This window comes from Strix aluco, chromosome 4, assembly GCF_031877795.1.
Source record: "Strix aluco isolate bStrAlu1 chromosome 4, bStrAlu1.hap1, whole genome shotgun sequence".
Taxonomy (NCBI): Eukaryota; Metazoa; Chordata; class Aves; order Strigiformes; family Strigidae; genus Strix; species Strix aluco.
In genome coordinates this window covers 121,880,070-121,898,089 of record NC_133934.1, presented here as the reverse complement: position 1 = coordinate 121,898,089, position 18,020 = coordinate 121,880,070, and the positions used below count along the sequence as shown (strand labels likewise).

The following is an 18,020-nucleotide window of genomic DNA, read 5'->3' as shown; positions in this document are numbered from 1 at the left end:
AGTCCGATATCAAACTGGACTGGAAACAATAATTTTAATGAAAATGAGTTTTGAGGACTTGGTAGGAATTTCAAGATGTCTCTATACATTGCAGAGAACTGGAAAATAGAAATATGTAAGAATTCATACCCTGCCTTTTCAGTAATACCTCAGAGTTTGTTCACTGGAGCAGAACAGAGTCACAGAATTAGTAACATCAGCAAGGCCCTTTAGAGATACACTGCATTTCTGTTTTCCAAAATTACACCAATTTTTCAAATTTGCAAACTATTAATGAAATGAAGGTGCTGAAAATATTTACTTTTTTCCTTCTTGTGCTTGACGTTGCACTTCCTGGAGCCCATCTACTGCCTGGTGAAAGTCAAACACTGCAACGGAAAATCAAATTGACATAGTGGAAGACCAAAGGAGAAAAATATTCTTTAAATCACAGACATCCACAATTTCAAGACAAATTGCCTTTGTTATCATTGACAGTGCACAGGCTTCCTCATGTGAAAACAAAGCCAGCATTCCTTAAACACTGAAAACATGTAAAACATCACTTTAGCAGATACAAATTCCATTATTACGCTTCAGATACACAACATATAAAGAAGCTGTGTTAGATCAAATACATGACTGCTCTGTGCAGTAATTATGTAGTTCAGCACCATGAGCTAAGCAATCATTCGTGAGTTTTTTCCCTCTCCTTCAATCACCACTTACCTATATGTGCTCTATCTGATATAATCAGTCTTTTCTCCCAATCTTTTAAACCTATCAGAAGATATAAAGAAAGGTAGAATTTCAGCTGCACTGATTGGTCAAACTTTTGAGATTTGCTTTTGGTTTTTCTATGTCTTCTAGTTTATATAGCTTCTTGTTAAGAAGACTGTAGACAAAATGGATAAAACATAAGTGAATGTCAGATATCAGCACTGTTTTTGTTAACAAACTTCTGTCATTTTTTACTTTTTCAGCCTTCTCATTTTGGTATGGACAAAGGTATTCACTTCTTAATGCCAGAATGCTGTGACTTACATGCAATTCTTATTTTAAGAAAAGATTCTTGTTTAACCACTAGATGATAAATCACTTAAACTCCATTCGTGCCTCAGAAAATAGAGAATTTATATATACAGAATCATAAAACAATTTAAGATGTAAGAGACCTTAGGTCATCTGGTCCAAAGCCTTGCTCAAAGCAGAACCAACAGAGTTTATACTTGGGCACAGAAATAGGGACACAGAAACTCTGGGTTAAATCATCTCAGTTTGAGGTCAAAGGGAGTTTTGCCACATACTTTAGGATTTTATTTTCTACCTAATGTGGTATCAAATTCCATAAAACGTCCTGAAAACCCATGAAAAGATTGTTTTTGAAAATCTGTCTGAAGACTACACACAAGTCAACATCTTAAATGCTGTTTTCCTCATTATTTAAAATCCAGAATGCTATTGCACTGAATATTTACGGTCAGAAACAAAGGCTTAAAAAACCCCTCAACCTGGTTGCCCATATAAAGAAAGGTTAAAAATTACTTGATACAAACCTTTCTTTTCATTCTTTTCAGCTTCTTCAAACAGGCCTGGTAAATGTATAACCACTCCATTACCTTTGGGAATATAAATGATTTATTTTAAACCAAGAAATAAAATACTCATTCTTGGGATGTAAGGCATGTAAACACTTGCTGTCTGAAATTTTATTTAAAAAGTAAGACTAAGTTTCTCACATTTCTCACAAAGTGATCTGGAGAACTTTTTGGATAAATGCTGATTTTGGTTAAGCAGCTACAAGCCTGCAAAAATCAGAAAAACCAGAGCTTGCTTGTTTCAGATGTGAATGCTAGGCCTGCTCCGAAGCCAGCTGAGGTAAGCGGATTCTTGTCTTTGTTTGTGGCGGACTTTGTACCACGACTTCAGCCTCAATTGTTCACTGCTAAAAGCTCAAAGAAGTCCACGGCCTTACAATACTGACAAGCCTGTGTGACAATATTTAAATTTTCTTCAATATTCACATATATGTTTTAAACTCAGCTCAAACTAGTGCTATAATACATTAGCAATGCCTCCTCCCTGCTTTTGAGCTACAATATAGAATCTACAAGCAATACAGAGCATTACTGATGGGACGTGGAGGATTAGTGATGTAGTGGGCTGGAAACAGCTGCTGCTTCCTTCTTGGGAACATCAGAAATCTATGCAAGAGCCTGTCTCAACCTAAATTTAGGATAACTTAAGTTATAGTCTTTACTAACTAACAAGGGAGTGAATTGGAAAACCAGATAATCCACCATATTTAGTAGAGAGAAAAAAATGTTTCATGTATTTCAATCATCCATTCAGAAATTATCAAATGGAACAAAACTGAAACTCCATGACTCACTAAAACTTACACTCATTTCTTGCACATTCTGTAAGCATTTCTTCCTGTCAGAAAGAATAATAATTTTGGACAAGTAAAAGGCTTAAACTTGCCTACCACTTAAATACGAGCTTAATGTCCAATAAGCAACGCAAACTTTTTTAGGATGCCATCTGCATTGAATATCTTTACATCACCTTGAACAGCTGGTAATGTGAACAAAAAGGAGGCTGGATGATAACCTTCCAAGCAGACCCCTATATCCTAGGGCCTATTTCTGAAAACTCAGTAAAGAGATGCCTGAGATAGATTAAATAAATAATATAAGTGCTGGGGTTTATGTCCTCAAAGAAGAGCATATATATTTCTGAAACTATAAAAGAAGTGTACAAGTAGAGGGTGGGATCCAAACTTGTACCATAAAGTATAAGAAAGACCAACATGATAGAAAGAGTGGGTTCTTACTTTCAATTTCCTAGTAGTAGAAACTAAACTGATACTGAAAGTAGAATAACTCTTGATGTTAAAATAGGAGTGAAATAAAACTCAGAACAGGTGAAGCTAAAGCAAATTCGACTGACAGTCACCTGTATGTTTTTCTTTGCTTGCTACTATAAAATATAGTTGCAGCTACCCTCCATGTAATGTTATTTTATTTAATAAGTTCCAAAATTGTCTTACCAATAAAAGAAATTGCCTTTGGATTAATAATGCCACTAGGAAATAGGTGAAAATCATATTCTTTCCCATCAACAACCACCGTATGGCCTGCGTTATTCCCACCCTGCAACAGAAAGAAACACTGAAGATTAATGGTCTTATACCACCATCCTAAACTCTCAGCAGATGATTTGACAAGATCATCTTTTTTTATTTATACATTCATGTCTTAAGTCACCGCTTTCTCCACCTTACAGTTTCTTGAGATGCTGTATTATTGTAAAAAGGGCCAGACAAGACAATTGGGGGACTGAAGGATTGCAGCAGGACTGTGTGGAATTGCAAAGCAGAATGATACCACAGAGTTAAGGCAGGACTGGGGCAGAGCAAAGGTAAATGCAGGATGTCCTGGTTTAGCCAGGATAGGGTTAAGTTTCCCCAGCAGTGGGGGGGAAGCTCTAGTTGGGTTATTCATATGCCATGCTGAGGTTACATCCTGGCAAGAGCGCGGGAAGAATCGGTGATCGCGTGGGTTGGCGCAGCCGGTTCTCTCACTGCTGTATTGGTATATATTTTGCTCTGTTCATTGTTATCACTATTACTGTTATTCTTATTGTTATTGTTTGTTGTGTTGCTGTTGCACTGCTGTATTAAACCTGTCCTTATCTCAGTTCTGGGGCTTTGTATTTCACTCCCTTTGTGGGGGAGGGGCAGCGGCCGCGTGGTCTCAGACCCCGGCAGGGGCTAAACCATCACAAGGAGCGGTGGCAGAAGCTAAAAAAGAACTGAAGCTTTCTGTGAACAAAACTGGATTGAACTACCACCCACAGAGCCCCATCTCTGACATGCCTACACAAGCCTATCCTTTTTGAGCATCTTCTGTGCATGGTCATTTCTTCGGGTTTAAGCCTACAATGCCCAATATTTCCTTTTGAATGGAAGCTCTTCCTGCCTGCCCATCCATAAACAGCTACTACTTCTCTAGGTGTTCAAGATGGAAGGTCTGTACAACGTTGGGAGCACGTGCAGTCTTTGCAGCTTCACAGAATCTCCCTGTCAAGGGATGATCTTCCCAGTTAACACCACCACCACTTTATAGAGTCTGCCACAATTCATACCTTACACAACCATCTACGAAACCTGAAAAAACTGCTATTTTCCTCAATAAACTTATTTTTCACAAACAGCTTTAAAAGCTAATGATAAGACAACACATACTTGGGAAGAGGTGAGTAAATCAAGGTCACAAGTTGATCTGAAGAGAAACAGTAAGGAATTTTAAAAACTGAAGGCTTAATGTTTGTTGCTGTTCTGTCATGATGTAACTTTTTTTCCTACAAGGCTGGGAAGTCTGACTACTTGTCTGCTCTGGTGCTACAGGCCTTCCATTTTCCAAAATTATTACAAATCTTTGTGGATTTGATATGAGGTCTGAATGATGTAGAAGTGACTAGAGTGAGTGCAACTACTGGAAGGAAAACTATCACTGGTAATCTGCAAATAGTAAGTGGAGTTGTTGTATGAAAACTCTGAGAAAGGACAGTCATTTATAAAAATTAATAATATAATACATGTTCTTCCAGAGTTTAATTTACTCATTTCACCATTTGTTTGCATGTAATAGACAGGAAAATGGCAACTAACATTCCTTTCAAAATGTGGATATATGCTGAAACACAACATTAAGAAAAAAAAAGGTACAGGTTAAAAAAAAAAAATCAAGTTTTTTAAAGCAGTGGGATGGAGGAAAACATTAAGAAATATGCCTTTAAATGTGACAAAAGTAATTCTCATGTTTTGGAAGATGTGAGCTCAACTATAAAGTTTAAACATAACCTGCTAAGGGAGAGCTGAGCAGCTGTAACCAAAGAACTGGGGCATGCACAAATTTCATTTGATTTAGCTCATTCGGGTAGCTCATCTTTGAGCTGAAAAGGACTCCCGAGTGTCTTGCTAATGCAGAGTTATAACTTGTCCAGAGAATCCTGAAGAAAGCAGAACAGTCCTGGGTATTTAGCTTGCCTCCCAGATATAAGCAGCCAGTTGTAGGAACCTGGATCCAACAGGCTAATAAATAATTCAGGATATTCCTTTACATATTTAAGAGGTCTCAGACTAGATGGATTGGACTAGATGGTTGAAACACAAGTTTATTTTATTATAGCACTATTGGGCTTGAGAAAGAGGCCAGTAACTTCTGAGACAATCAGCTTTCCTCTTCTGCTTGCCTATAGACGATGGCAAGATGGAATAAACTCAATCATTTAACACTGATTTAATCTCCACTACAAACAATAACTTTCACATTTCCTGAGAAAATAGGGAACCAGGCTCCTTCAAAAGTATTTGTTATCACTAATGCTGTAATTATATTCTGCTTTTCTTAATCAACATGAACAAATGAAATCAGGCTTAAGGACTCACAGTTTGGGATAACAGCACTCCTAAATTATAGTCAGAAGTGTTTCTTGTATCCTAAAATTTTAAAAGGTGGGACAAACCAGTATTAGATTGTTTATGAAAGATAGTTTATGCTTTCAGAAATCTTCCTGAACAACTGATACCCAGACAAATGCTGTCTTCTTTAGCAAATGCTTAAAAAGAAACATTAATCAGCTGTGAAAGCTGGCATACATTAAAAAAATACTGAAGCACAGAAACATCACCAGATATGATACATCCTTTAATTTCCAAAATCTCTGAATCCACTTTCAGTCTCTCTGGACAGATAATATAAATCAAGAATTCAGTGACAGACCTTATAAAACAGCATTTCTCTAATTTAAAGCTAGTGTTGAGAGCATGCACTGCTCATGTTGGTCTGCGTTTCCTGAGTATATTTTTACAGCTCAATTACATTTTTACAAATATAATTAAAATAGTAGCAGAGCATTGAATTGCCCAACAGACATGACCAAACTTGCAAAATATACCACTGGTCTGATTAGATACTTGCTGTTTATTATCTGGTCATCTCATTCTCATGTTCAGTTTCATAGATATTCTAACAGCATATTGTCAGCTTTACTTGAGCTCTGAGAGTCAATATAGGATCTGTATGAGCCATGTCTTTCGTTAACAAAGTATAAGGGGAACCTAAAAGCTTGCACGGGCTTAATTTGAAGATTACAGGATTGAAGGTGCAGAGAATTACCTAGTACACTGCAACCATGTAAGCTCCCTTCTGTTCCTCAAATGGTATTTCATTAAATTGGTGTCACACTAACACACCTAGTGACAGCATTCTCTGGACACTCAGAATGCTTCCACTTGGACCAAGAGACCTTTGGTGTCTCTGCTTGGTCCTTGCTTCAAATGCAAATCTGCATAATGAGCTTCCATTTAACATCCAGACCCAGCTCAATCTCTGCTGAGCACCACTGATCTCACCTAAATTTTATTTATCTTTCATCATTTCCTAGGTCTCTAGAGATGGTATCTGCCTTCTTTTGTGGTTCTTCAAAAACTTCTCCAACAAAGGGAATGTTAAGGCAACAACTTCAGACAGATTAATCACCAGTGCCACTTTGGCATCCTCTGTGTTGCAAAACAACAGTATGACCAGAAATAACAATTAGCATTTGCTTCCAAATCTGGGAAGCCTGGGCATTCCCATTAAATTGCTCCCATGTGGGAGGTTCTGTTCCCAAGATGGAACCATTAGGGAAGCTGCTGAAGCTCCAAAAGGCTACAACTGGGATGACAGCAGTGTCTTGAACATTTGCATCCACTTCAATCTGAAACCCTCCTTACTGCTCCTGCACTGATTCAGACATGTTCAGTAGCACTTGTGTCCCTTCTGTTAGGCCACTTTAATCCCCAGTGACTCTAGTAAAACTGTATCAAATGCAGGAAACCTACCAGGTGCAGGTGATTTGGGCTATCAATTACAGCAAACCACAGCAATGAAGTGGGACTAGGGAACTAGAAAGTATTAAGCATACCAAAGACAACAGGATAGATATCTTAATATAGTAATAAAAAGACCTAAGTATTATTTAGGAAGTTCATCTCCAGAGAGCACACAAAACCCTTCCTTTGAGGCACTGCCTAGATACAGCAATACTTTCTGACTGTGCAGCCATGGTTGTTGTTCTTTGTATCAGCTATATTAAAGTTTCAGAGCAGATAAATGCTTGTTTCTAACAGTATTTGGTAGGTGTTAGAGTTCTTCACATTTAAATCAGGCATCTAAATAAAAATAACTTCCACTGAAGTCATGCATAGCCTGCAGTGGAAAGTTACTATTCAGCCATTTGAGAGTACCCACTTTGCTTAACAAATCAGTTTTTATTACCTTTGAAAGTGCTAGAAGTTGCAGGCTCTACTAACAGCATTAAATATGTATAATTCAAATACATTTTGCCTAAGGAATGCTCTATTACCTTGTGATGCTGCAAGCTATGCCTCCTTTCTTCTAAAATCCATCAGACACCAGCAATGTGGTTTAAATTCAACAACCTAAAATGCCTGTCATTCCAGGTTGGAAAACCGACTCTAAGTTAATAGAAAGAGCTGCTGTTTTCAAGAGTTAAACAAAAAGAAACATACTAGGCATCATTTTCAGAGCAGAGTAATTCTATATGATGAGGCTTGGGGTAGTTAAAAAATTACTTTTAAAGAATGTTTAAGTTGAACTCAGATAAAAATGGAATTTTTTCTGGAAGATTTTAATCTTTATTTTCAGACTTCTAATAATCAAAGTGTAAAGATACATATTGTCCCAGTAGCAGAAACAGCTACAGGAACTTAAGCTACCTCATAAAACATACTAATGTTTTTTTCAGTACATTAGTTTATTTAACAAGAAAATGTATTTCAAAGCTTTTTGTGCTCTACTTGCAATATTGGGTTCTTGCACCGAAGTGATGTACTTTACTATTCTATAGTTTGTGAACACAAGAACTGCATCAATACACTAAATCGAGAAGCTATTACATCTTACTAGCATTAACAACTGTATGCTGGTATAAACACTATCTTCCAGGGAATTAATAATTACTATGAACAGTTGGCAGAGGAGAACACAATCTTTATCTTTTTATAACTTACAATAAAGATGAAGAAACAAATCCACCGTTCAAAGCGCTCAGCCATTTAGAGGCTAGTGCTTTGTTCTGTATTGTTTTAAAAATCATCTCTTTATTCTCTGCAGTCGAAACATCCCAAGGTAGAAACAGAATTTCTATTCAGAGCAGCAGTGAGACTGTTCAGCAGGAACTCTTTCGTCTCAGCTAGCCTTATGTCTGAATAGGAATGCAATGTGTCCTGATGATCAGATGTGTTTCTGACTGGTCTTGCCAGCCAGGTAATATGCAGGAGACTGCATTCTGCATTTGTGGGAGGAATGTTTCCAGATGCTCTGCTGGTTTCCACTGTTCAGAGCACATCTTTCATTTGCTCAGTGCTCCCTACAATGCCCAAACATAACCTGATTTAGCTAGATTGATGTGAAAAGTCAGAGCACATACAAAATGCCTTAAAACCTGATGACAGTTTATATCTAGAGGATGAACACAAACCAGGTATGTTTCTGATGGGTCCCACAGTGATCAGTTCTCAACCTCTTCCAGTTAGCAATGTTAATCAATGCAATAGGGAAAAAATAGAAACTCATTATTGAAGATCTGCAGCTGACACAACTATCATTTGAATGGTACCAGCAGTACACAGCAGTCTGAGCTCCTGAGCCAACTGGTATATGCAGTGAATGTATAAAATGTCATGACCAGGTTTAGAATAAATTAGAAACAAAAAGGTAGGCCAAACTTTGGATTGGAGATATCTATGCTAGGAAGCATGTGGAGGTGTTTGAACACAGTTTCAGTACTGGGTGATATGCCTAAGGCAAACTTCACATGGATAAATGGGAATATCAAGTAGGAGTTGAGATTGTATTACCTCTCCTTTTGGCAGTGGTGCAACTGCTACTAGAATACTGTGTCCTTGGTACTCGGACAAGATTACAAGATGATCCCCTCTGGTATTATAATCTATGAATTGGAATACCAGCTACAAACCAGCAGTCTGGGAAGTCTGCATCTGAAAACAAATGCTATGATTCCTATCTGTTTTCATTTTAAGTGTCCCAGCTCTACTAATTCCATCCACTGATAAAAAAACATTTTCTGAAATTCAGCTGCATCTGCAAGCCAAATACCTTTCATCATACTATGAAATAGACTATAAAATACTTCAGTTTTCTTATCTGCATTGAGTAATTTTCTTCCATGTATAACATTTCCTATGCGATTCTGAATAAACAAGAAGCAGCACTGTTACAGAAATTGTTTCTTCTCTCTCTTTACAATTTAATTAACAATGGCTATTTCTACCTTACATTAGCAACTGCCTGGAACTAACTTGAATAAATGTAGCTAATAAGCATTACCAGCGTAACTGGCTTTGACATGAACTTTATAATAATATAAATCCATCGCCTTTCGTGGTATTTCTCTTGATTTGCACCACTGCAAATGAGTTTAGAACATCACTGGTTTCAAAAAAAATCCAACACAGACTAATGCAAGGCATTATGTGCTTTGAACACAAGACCCTCAGACATAATGTCACAGAATCACCTGTGTGTGAAAGCTTTTGTCAGACGACTGAAAGTGCTGTATATTCCGGTTGGGAGGTTACTGCCAGAGGTGCTTGTTACAGTTTCCTTTACTGGAGTGTTTTTCTTGCTAATTTTTCCAGTTAAACTATTTCCTGATAGCACCCAACTCACCCCAACTCAGTTCCAAGAAGTGGATCGTAACCGTTTTTTTTTAAACCCAAGCCATTGGAAAGAGTTGGGTTAGGGAATAATCAGAAGTATACTTAGACCAGAAGAACTGAGGGAGCAGTGATTTTTAAAGCTATGGTGGTGACAAAGAGCTGAAGTGAGCTGCAAGTATGTATCTCCTGACACCAATCACCATCAACTGAAACTAGTTTGCCTTGCTCTTCTTTCCACAGAATGTTTGCAATAACAGTTTCAAGTAAGAACAACTCTGCACAGAACTGCTACATCTCATTCCCGCATCTGTTCAAATGTGTTCCTGCTGCATCCCTTCTCAGTCTCATAGAATGAACAAAAGCCACAGGATCCCACCCTCCCAATTAAAAATGATCTCTTCAAAAACTCCTGAATTCCCATGGAAGGAGACCTTCTAAAGCCTAATGAGATAATTGTTATGATTATAAACACAGTCTTGAGAACAACTGAGCAAAACTCTTGACCTTTTAAAGAAATATATAAAATCTGTAGCACAAAAAACCTGAAGTTTATATCGTACTTTGCACTAATAGTGTAGTATTTTTCCTTTGCTACAAATGAAAAGTGACCCTAACTTATAGGGATACCTTGGTCTTCCTAAGTATCTGAAAAATGCAAATGGAAAAGCAAAGTCTAATTCAGCTCAGGTTTTAAACAGCAGTCAGTGTAGGCAAACTAGACACTTAAAACTCTAGTTATTTTCTCTCAAACTGAATTCAAAGTTTTGTCAAACCACAAAAACAATCGACTATGACAGACCATTACAACAGAACACACACTGAACTGCTGCTGATGTAAAGAAAATAATAAATTCAATGTATACTGATAGAAAATGCTGTACTAGGAAAAGCATTCTGACTAATGTTAGCAGAATCCTAAAACAAGGGAAATCAAACATGAAAAACCTAGGCATGTCTGCTCATCTTTAGTCCTCTCTTCTGAAGAAGTGTAGTCATGTCCCTGTGGGAAGTAATATGATCCAAGGATATGAACATAACTTTTCTTATATCTGTAAACAAGTTAACAACAGCTAGTGAGTTACAACAGGAATGAAATAGAACAGATGTCATTTCAGCTTAATTTTCAGCTGCTTTCTTTTGATGCTTCTAGAGGATAATAAATTCATCAGGCTTTATAGAAGGGATTCAGAATTAAGCTTGCTTTCTTATGGAGATTTGGAAACTTTAAACCTGACCTTCTCATACAGTATTTATAATCCTGGTGGTCCTGAGATGATCTCGCTGATGCCCAAAGGAGAGGCTAGTTTAAAATAGCAATGTCGCCATGCTGTTCTAAAGCCTAAAATGATACAGTGTAGCATGCAAGCATGTACAAGCGAAACAAAAAATAAAATTTGGATAAAATAACCAGTGACAGATTTCTATGAAAAAAGTTTCAATTTTGAAAGGGTGGACTTCTTTATTGTAGCTAAGGAAACCACTTGCACTTAATGAACCCTCTCCTGTGTTGAATAGCAAAACAAAACCTACTTGCTTTTTTGCAGGGAATCTTGCAAATAATTACTTAGAAAGAAATATGCCTGTATGAAGGTACATGTACGTGCAAATGGGATTATCAGCCTTCCCAAACATTAGAGAAATCAAAACTGACAGTCCTGCAGTCACTGCACGCTCACAACTCCAAGGTCATCAGTCTCTTCACTGAAGATCATCAAGCACTAAATCATTAGAAGATTAAAGTCTTTACATACTACTTTATCCTGTAGGGAAAAATTACACTAAATATCAGGGTTAAATCTCACTGAAAGGAGAGCAACACATGATAGATACACACAGAGAAAAACAGTAGCCAGCAACCCCCTCTAACTCCACGTAAGCATCACATAAAACTGTCCTAATTTAATCCCCATTGCAAACAGTTCCAGCAGCCCATTATCAATAGGGACAGTCACAACAACGTGTGGCTGCTTTGCCCTGCCACGTCAGCAGCACAACACAGGAACAAAGGAAACTGTCCGATCTCGCACCTAAACCACTGAGAAAAACTTCTCGTCTGGCATTTCTGCCACGTTTGGTTTTTATTATTCGATCGCTCTCCCACAGAATATTCTTTGGCATTCCTCAAAGTACCATTTCTAATATATATGGCATTTACTTTGCATTCATTAAAATACTAGAACAAGGAAATAAGGAAACTGTCAGTTATATGCAACATTTATTTGTATTGTTAACTGTTGGGCACATCCCTTCACCCTTTCCTAGACTGTTCTCTAATGTTACAATGGTATCTCAAACCCAAAATGTTGCTAGACTTTTCTTACTGGTCAATCCCTCTCAATCTTATTTGTAAACATCCACTAAATTGGGAAAACTAGTCACTCAACATCCTTGGTGTATGACTTGGTCCAAATGACTGAGAACTACTCAACCCCAAAAGACCTTAACAGCAAGGTTTTCTGTTACCTTTTTGAACCTCCTTAGCTTTTCTACAGTATTAATATCCACTATAATTTCTGTACATCTGTCTCGAAAGATCAGATGATCCCTTTTTTAAAGCCATTCCTAACTTGAAAGCATACTGACTTGGATAGAGGAAATGTCTTAAAAAGTGACTGTGTATTTAGCAAAAAGCACATTAATATGAGAAGCTCAACAAATCTAATAACAGCTCTTCTTATTGCAATTGCTTTTTTACAATTTGATGTTGTTTCTTCAATGCCAGTTCTTAAGGGAATGCTGATAACATCAGACAGATTGTTTCCAGACTTCCAGACGCTAGAAACATCATAGGTCTGACACATTCAGCATCAGCATGGGCAACACTGGAACAGCAGTGCTAAATGAAGGCTTGAAAAAAAACTTCAAAACTGCCCTGGACTAGTCACTGCTGCTGAATCACTGTCACTGGTTTTGGTATGAAGTGAAGGAAAGACATGCATTGTGCTGCAACTGTTTTACCAATCTATTCAGTAACCAAGATCAAAGCCACTGCAGGTAACAATTATTATCACAGGGGCTCTACTAATTTACTCATAACATTTTTTGTATCTTTCACATTGAGCTTCCCTTCAAACGGTTTACCAAATTGTTTATGAGGCATTTTCCTACAGTGCTTTTGGATGTTTTGTTGAAAAACAATTTATTGCACAAGGAAACTTCATGAGGAAATGCAGAATTGTTTACTCTCCGTTACAACAGGAATTCTTAAGACATTCTTGGCACGCACCTAAATTATAAAAGAGGAAGTGTCTCATGAGTAATTTACCATTATTGGCAAAGACGAATGGTACTTCTCTGCCATATATGACGATGCACGCTATTTCCTTTTCCATTCACACCCATACAGAACTGTACACAGTAAACATGTTCAGTGAAAAGTTATTACAAGCGTATCTTACATAGCCTGAGCTTAAGGAAAAAACTAGAACTGTGTGACCACCAGCTGTCCTCAGTTAACTCTGAACTTACTACAGCAGCTCTATATACAACTTCTTGAGAACAGATCTAGTTTAAGTGGTGCCTCTGCAGGCACATCACCTCAGCAGTTGTGACAGCTGACAATTTGTTTTTTCATGCTCCAAACCAGACCTGAGAAATTATCTAATTAAAACCCAGGTAGGTAAAACCAGCCACAAGCTCTAGCTTTGAAGGTAGCCACACAAGAACATATGAGGTGATGTGAGAAATGTACAGCTGGAATGAGAGCTGCCACTGAAAAAAACATGTTCTGAAGCCACATTTGGAACAAGGCCAAACCTCTCTTCATTAGTGTGTTATATGTACCCAAATTGCTTAAACTTACATTAAGACTTCTTTTCTATAACAACATGCTAAAAGGCTAGGTAAAAAGTGAACTTCCCACTTTATCTCTGATATTCTATCAGTTAAAAGCTTTAAACAAATGCACAAAACCTGTTTTTAAAGGAAACCTCAAAATGAAACATTTGCAGTTGAACTCTTCGATTGTACTCTTCCCTGAAAATGCACTGGGGATTAAAAGTATTGCGCAGCATAATGTGACTGTTCTATACCCCAGGAGACCACAATAAGAAAAAAATATTAGCCTCCATCGTTCTGGTTTGGAATGCCTTTGCTTGCTGAAAGAGCAATGCAGAGGAAAAATGTCCTTTATCTTCTCCATTAATAAACTGAATTTAGATAAACCTACTCAGTTCCTTAACAGCCCTAAACTGCCTGTTGTTATTATTTAGAAATACTTTTTCTGCTTGTTTATATGGGTACTTGTCTCTGCATATCTGGTATTTTAATGAAAGCAGCCTGTGGAAAGTTTTGTTCAGCATCATCTACAAGAATACCCAGAGATCTTTTACCTTTACCTACAAGGAATGCTTCAAGTACACAGGTGAAATTAAGTCAATTACTTCAGGTGAACTAAGATTTCATATCTAAATTACATCAAATATTTCAGTGTTGCTCCTGTGAAAAATTAAGTGAATTATGGTGCATACCTAATCCATTTGGATTTAGATAGTGTATAATCTAAGTACTGAGAAAGACAAACACCATGATCAACAAATTGAGACTCTTCAATTCATGTGAAATTAAATTCTGAAAGCTTGGGAAAATTAAAGAGGCCAGGGTTTTAATGCAGAATTTTGTTTATTTAACATATTTTGAAGTTTCCCTTGTGCCTGTGAAGAACTTCCTATTCCCATTTGCCTGCTTGCCTTTCTTTCCTGTATCCCAGGAAATACTTCATTTCCTCTGTAGCAATCTCACTGTCACAGAGTTTTCTCACAAAATCAACATACTAAAAATACTTGAAAACATTTAATGAAAATTATTTCCTTTCATAGAAATATTAGGAAGCTACTATTTTGAGAAAGCTCTACAAACTCAAATTTGGCCCTGAATTTAAATTCCTATTTGGGGGGGGTGGGGGTGGAGAACACACCTTTTTTTAAATGTTAGCTCAAAGAGTATCCTACTGTGATGAAGAATTAGTCTGAGACATTGTTTTAAAAGACATAAACATCCCCCTTTCAGATATTTGTTTTCTAGCTTTCCCTACTTTCATTTTGCTGAGGACTAAAACAAACTGTTGAACACCATTTCCATCGATGTCTCAGAAAATGGAGTGGACAGGACATCAGGAAATGTCAATCACCATATTGTAAACCACAAAAAATTCCTGATGGAACCTTTTCTGACATGTTCTCTGAAGTCTCTAATAAGCAAGACATTCAGTGGTTTTTTAAGCAATCTCTTCTAGTACACAAGTGCTATTGCACTTAAAGTTTTTCTTAGTTTCTAGAAAGAATGTGAAGCAAGCAAGATTCTGGTCCAAACACTGACATTTTCCATAGCAGTAGACATCATTAATGAAGTCCCTCTCAAACTGATTACACCTGTAAGTCAGGGACCTACCATTATCACACAGAGCACACATCACTACTGTTCACACGCTTAGATACGTGCATATCTTTACTAAACTTTAACAGTCCCATCTGAGTTCTAACTGGCAAAAAAAAATCATACACCATTATCTACTTGCATGATTGGCTTTGAAAGTATGAAATATTAAATTATTAAAATGACGTATTTTTTAAAAGCATCCTCAAAATTGCCAAATGCACAAAACCCCCACTAAAGTATTAAAAAAACACCCCACTCCTCACTTAAGTTGTATCATTTGTCCTACTCAAAAGTAAATCATTATTTTCTTCCAAATGTTTTATATTCTTCCCTAAACTAATCCTGAAACAGTTCCATTAAATCAGCGTATTAGTAATCCTATTGTAGTCTCATACACACGGTGTGTGTGCGCTCGTGTACCAGTAAACACTATTCTGAAAAGAGTCCAGAGCTCTTCTAGATCCACCTGTCTTCCATCCACCCCAGCCTCATCACCAGGCTACAGAAAGACAATCTAGATGTGCCCAGCAGCACATTAAACCATCTAAGCCACCCAGCCCGTTAACGCACTAACTCTTCCAGCATGCTCAGGGGAGAAGAGTCCCATATCCTTCAAAGGGTATTGCGAGGCTGCACCTGGGGCCATGCTTGCAAATTACTTCTCTGGATGGACAGCAAATCAATCCCTCCTGAAAGCAGCCTCAGGACATCCCTCAAAAGCAGGTCTATAAAGAACCAATATAACTTCTTGCAGTAGTAACAGTAAACCCATGAGAAAGCACTGTTTGACTGGGGCCTATATGGAATGCCCCTCCTCAGCTAAAACTTTTTTTTGTTTTCTCACCAAAGCACTTACGAGACCTGTGTTTAAATTCCAAGCAACACACTAATGGGGGAGGAGGAGGGGAAAATAAACATGGAAAAGTAGTTACAGTCCTGATAATACATATTCATTAGCTAACTTTTGCAGGGAAACTTCTCCCCAAGGTGATTCAAGATCTTGGGAGCTTTATGTCCCCACTGAAAATACTTCCTCCACCTTCTAAATATTTAACTTGCATGACAACATTTATTTACATAATATTCTTAACCACACAAACGTCCTTGGATTTATCATCTCAAATTCAAGGATATCTGTAGTTTTTCAATAGCTGTCTAGCATTTGAAAGCAGAATAAATTTCATAGTATGTATCAACTGAGCTGGACTAAGCTGACAACTTATTAATGCTGTCACATAGTATACAGGGACAACTGAACAGCTGTATTGGCCAAATATGTTCATAGTTAATGTTTGAAAACAGTTCTTTTAAAAGTTACTACTATTATTTGGGATCACCTTTGTGTCTAACTTGGTTCATACTGGGCAAATAGATGGTTTTATGAATCCTTGTATGATATTTGATTCAAAAATACATATAAGCAAAGGCATGTAAGATGTTCCCTGTTTTCATCAAACAGTTTAAATCTTGTATTTTTACTTGTTTTTTCCATTTTATTCACACTCCCTTTCAAAATATTTTTGCAGTAAACTTCCAGGCGTTTTACAGGGAACACAACCTGCCTTTCCAAAAATGTCCCTGCAGCAAAACTTTGCAAAACTCACGATGTTTATTAACAGCTAGTCTTCACGGCGGCTCGTAACGTGATGTGTTGGGTTTTTTTTTCCCGGAAGAGCACCAAGGCCGGAGACACCAACCCCCTGACCCGCAGCCTTACAGCCTGGCGAGCAACCGACCCCACCCCAGGCCCTGGGGCTTTGCTTCCCAAGACAACCCAGCGCCGGGAAGCACCCGGAGCGCGGCCCTCCGCGGGCAGCCTCAGCCCCCGCCCCCCCCCCGCTTCTGCCGGCACCTCGGGATCTTGTGTCGCTTATCGTGAAGGGTCAGCTATTTATATTTATAGTTCAGGGCTTTTTCTTTCCGAATGGCATTTCGAGGCGCAGCCGGGGAGGGTTGGGGGGGGGGGGGGGGGGCGGGGGGAGCACATGGGTGCCCGCCGGGGCACATTCGCGCCCAGCCGCTCGCTGCGGAAGAGGTGACGGGGAGGCGGCATAAGGAGCGGGGAGGGGACCAAGAACGGCAGCGAGGAGCGGCAGAAGATCAAGGCGGGCCGGCGGGGGGGGTGGGGTGGAGCAGAGGGGGAGCAGCACGGGAGAGGGAGCGGACCCGCAAGGGAAGGGGGCGCCGGGCTGAGGGGAGCGCGGGGTAAAGCGAGGGCCGAGGGGAGCACGAAGCGCGGGGCGGGGAAGCGCCGGAGGGGAGCGACGGGCAGAGCCGGCCCGGCCCGGCACCCACCTGGCACCGGCACACAATGTCCGACTCGGTGGCCAGCAGGTCGACCACCTTGCCCTTGCCTTCGTCCCCCCACTGCGCCCCCAGCACCACCGTCACTTTGTTACCGCCCGGCTCGCTGCGCGCCCGCTTGAGCCCGCCGCCGGGGTGGCCGCTGCGGTCGTTGGACGCCCGGGTGCCCGACATGGTGGGTCGGAAGGTGGCTGGAGCCGCCGCCTCACGCTGCCTCGCTCACCCCGCCGAGCCCAGCCCCCGCGCGCTGCCCGCGCCGCGCGCCCGCCGCCGGCCTTTAACGGCGCCGCGCCCCGCCCGCCCCGCCCCGCCCCCCCCGCGCGGCGCGCTGACGTCAGGCGCCGGCTGCCCCGCCCGTCACACAGACACACAGACACACAGACACACACACACACACACACACAGAGATATATATATATATATACACACACACAGAGACACAGACACACACAGACACACACACAGACACACACACACACACAGATATATATATATACACAGACACACAGAGACACAGACACACAGAGACACAGACACACAGAGACACAGACACACGCACAGACACACGCACAGACACACGCACAGACACACAGAGACACACACACAG

General features: G+C 39.5%; 1 protein-coding gene across 1 annotated transcript in view; it reads right to left on the bottom strand.

Moving 5' to 3' along the window:
• Positions 1-17,652, bottom strand: part of ADSS1 (adenylosuccinate synthase 1) — a 30,907-nt gene extending 13,255 nt beyond the window's left edge. Inside the window, exons 1-5 of the mRNA XM_074820889.1 lie at positions 17,405-17,652; positions 3,032-3,134; positions 1,536-1,598; positions 709-759; positions 302-368 (exon numbers count right to left, since the gene is read on the bottom strand). Of these exons, the coding sequence (XP_074676990.1) occupies positions 302-368; positions 709-759; positions 1,536-1,598; positions 3,032-3,134; positions 17,405-17,587 (467 nt within the window). The 5' untranslated portion in view covers positions 17,588-17,652. The remainder of the gene's footprint in view (positions 1-301; positions 369-708; positions 760-1,535; positions 1,599-3,031; positions 3,135-17,404) is intronic.
• Between the last annotated feature and the right edge of the window lie 368 nt (positions 17,653-18,020).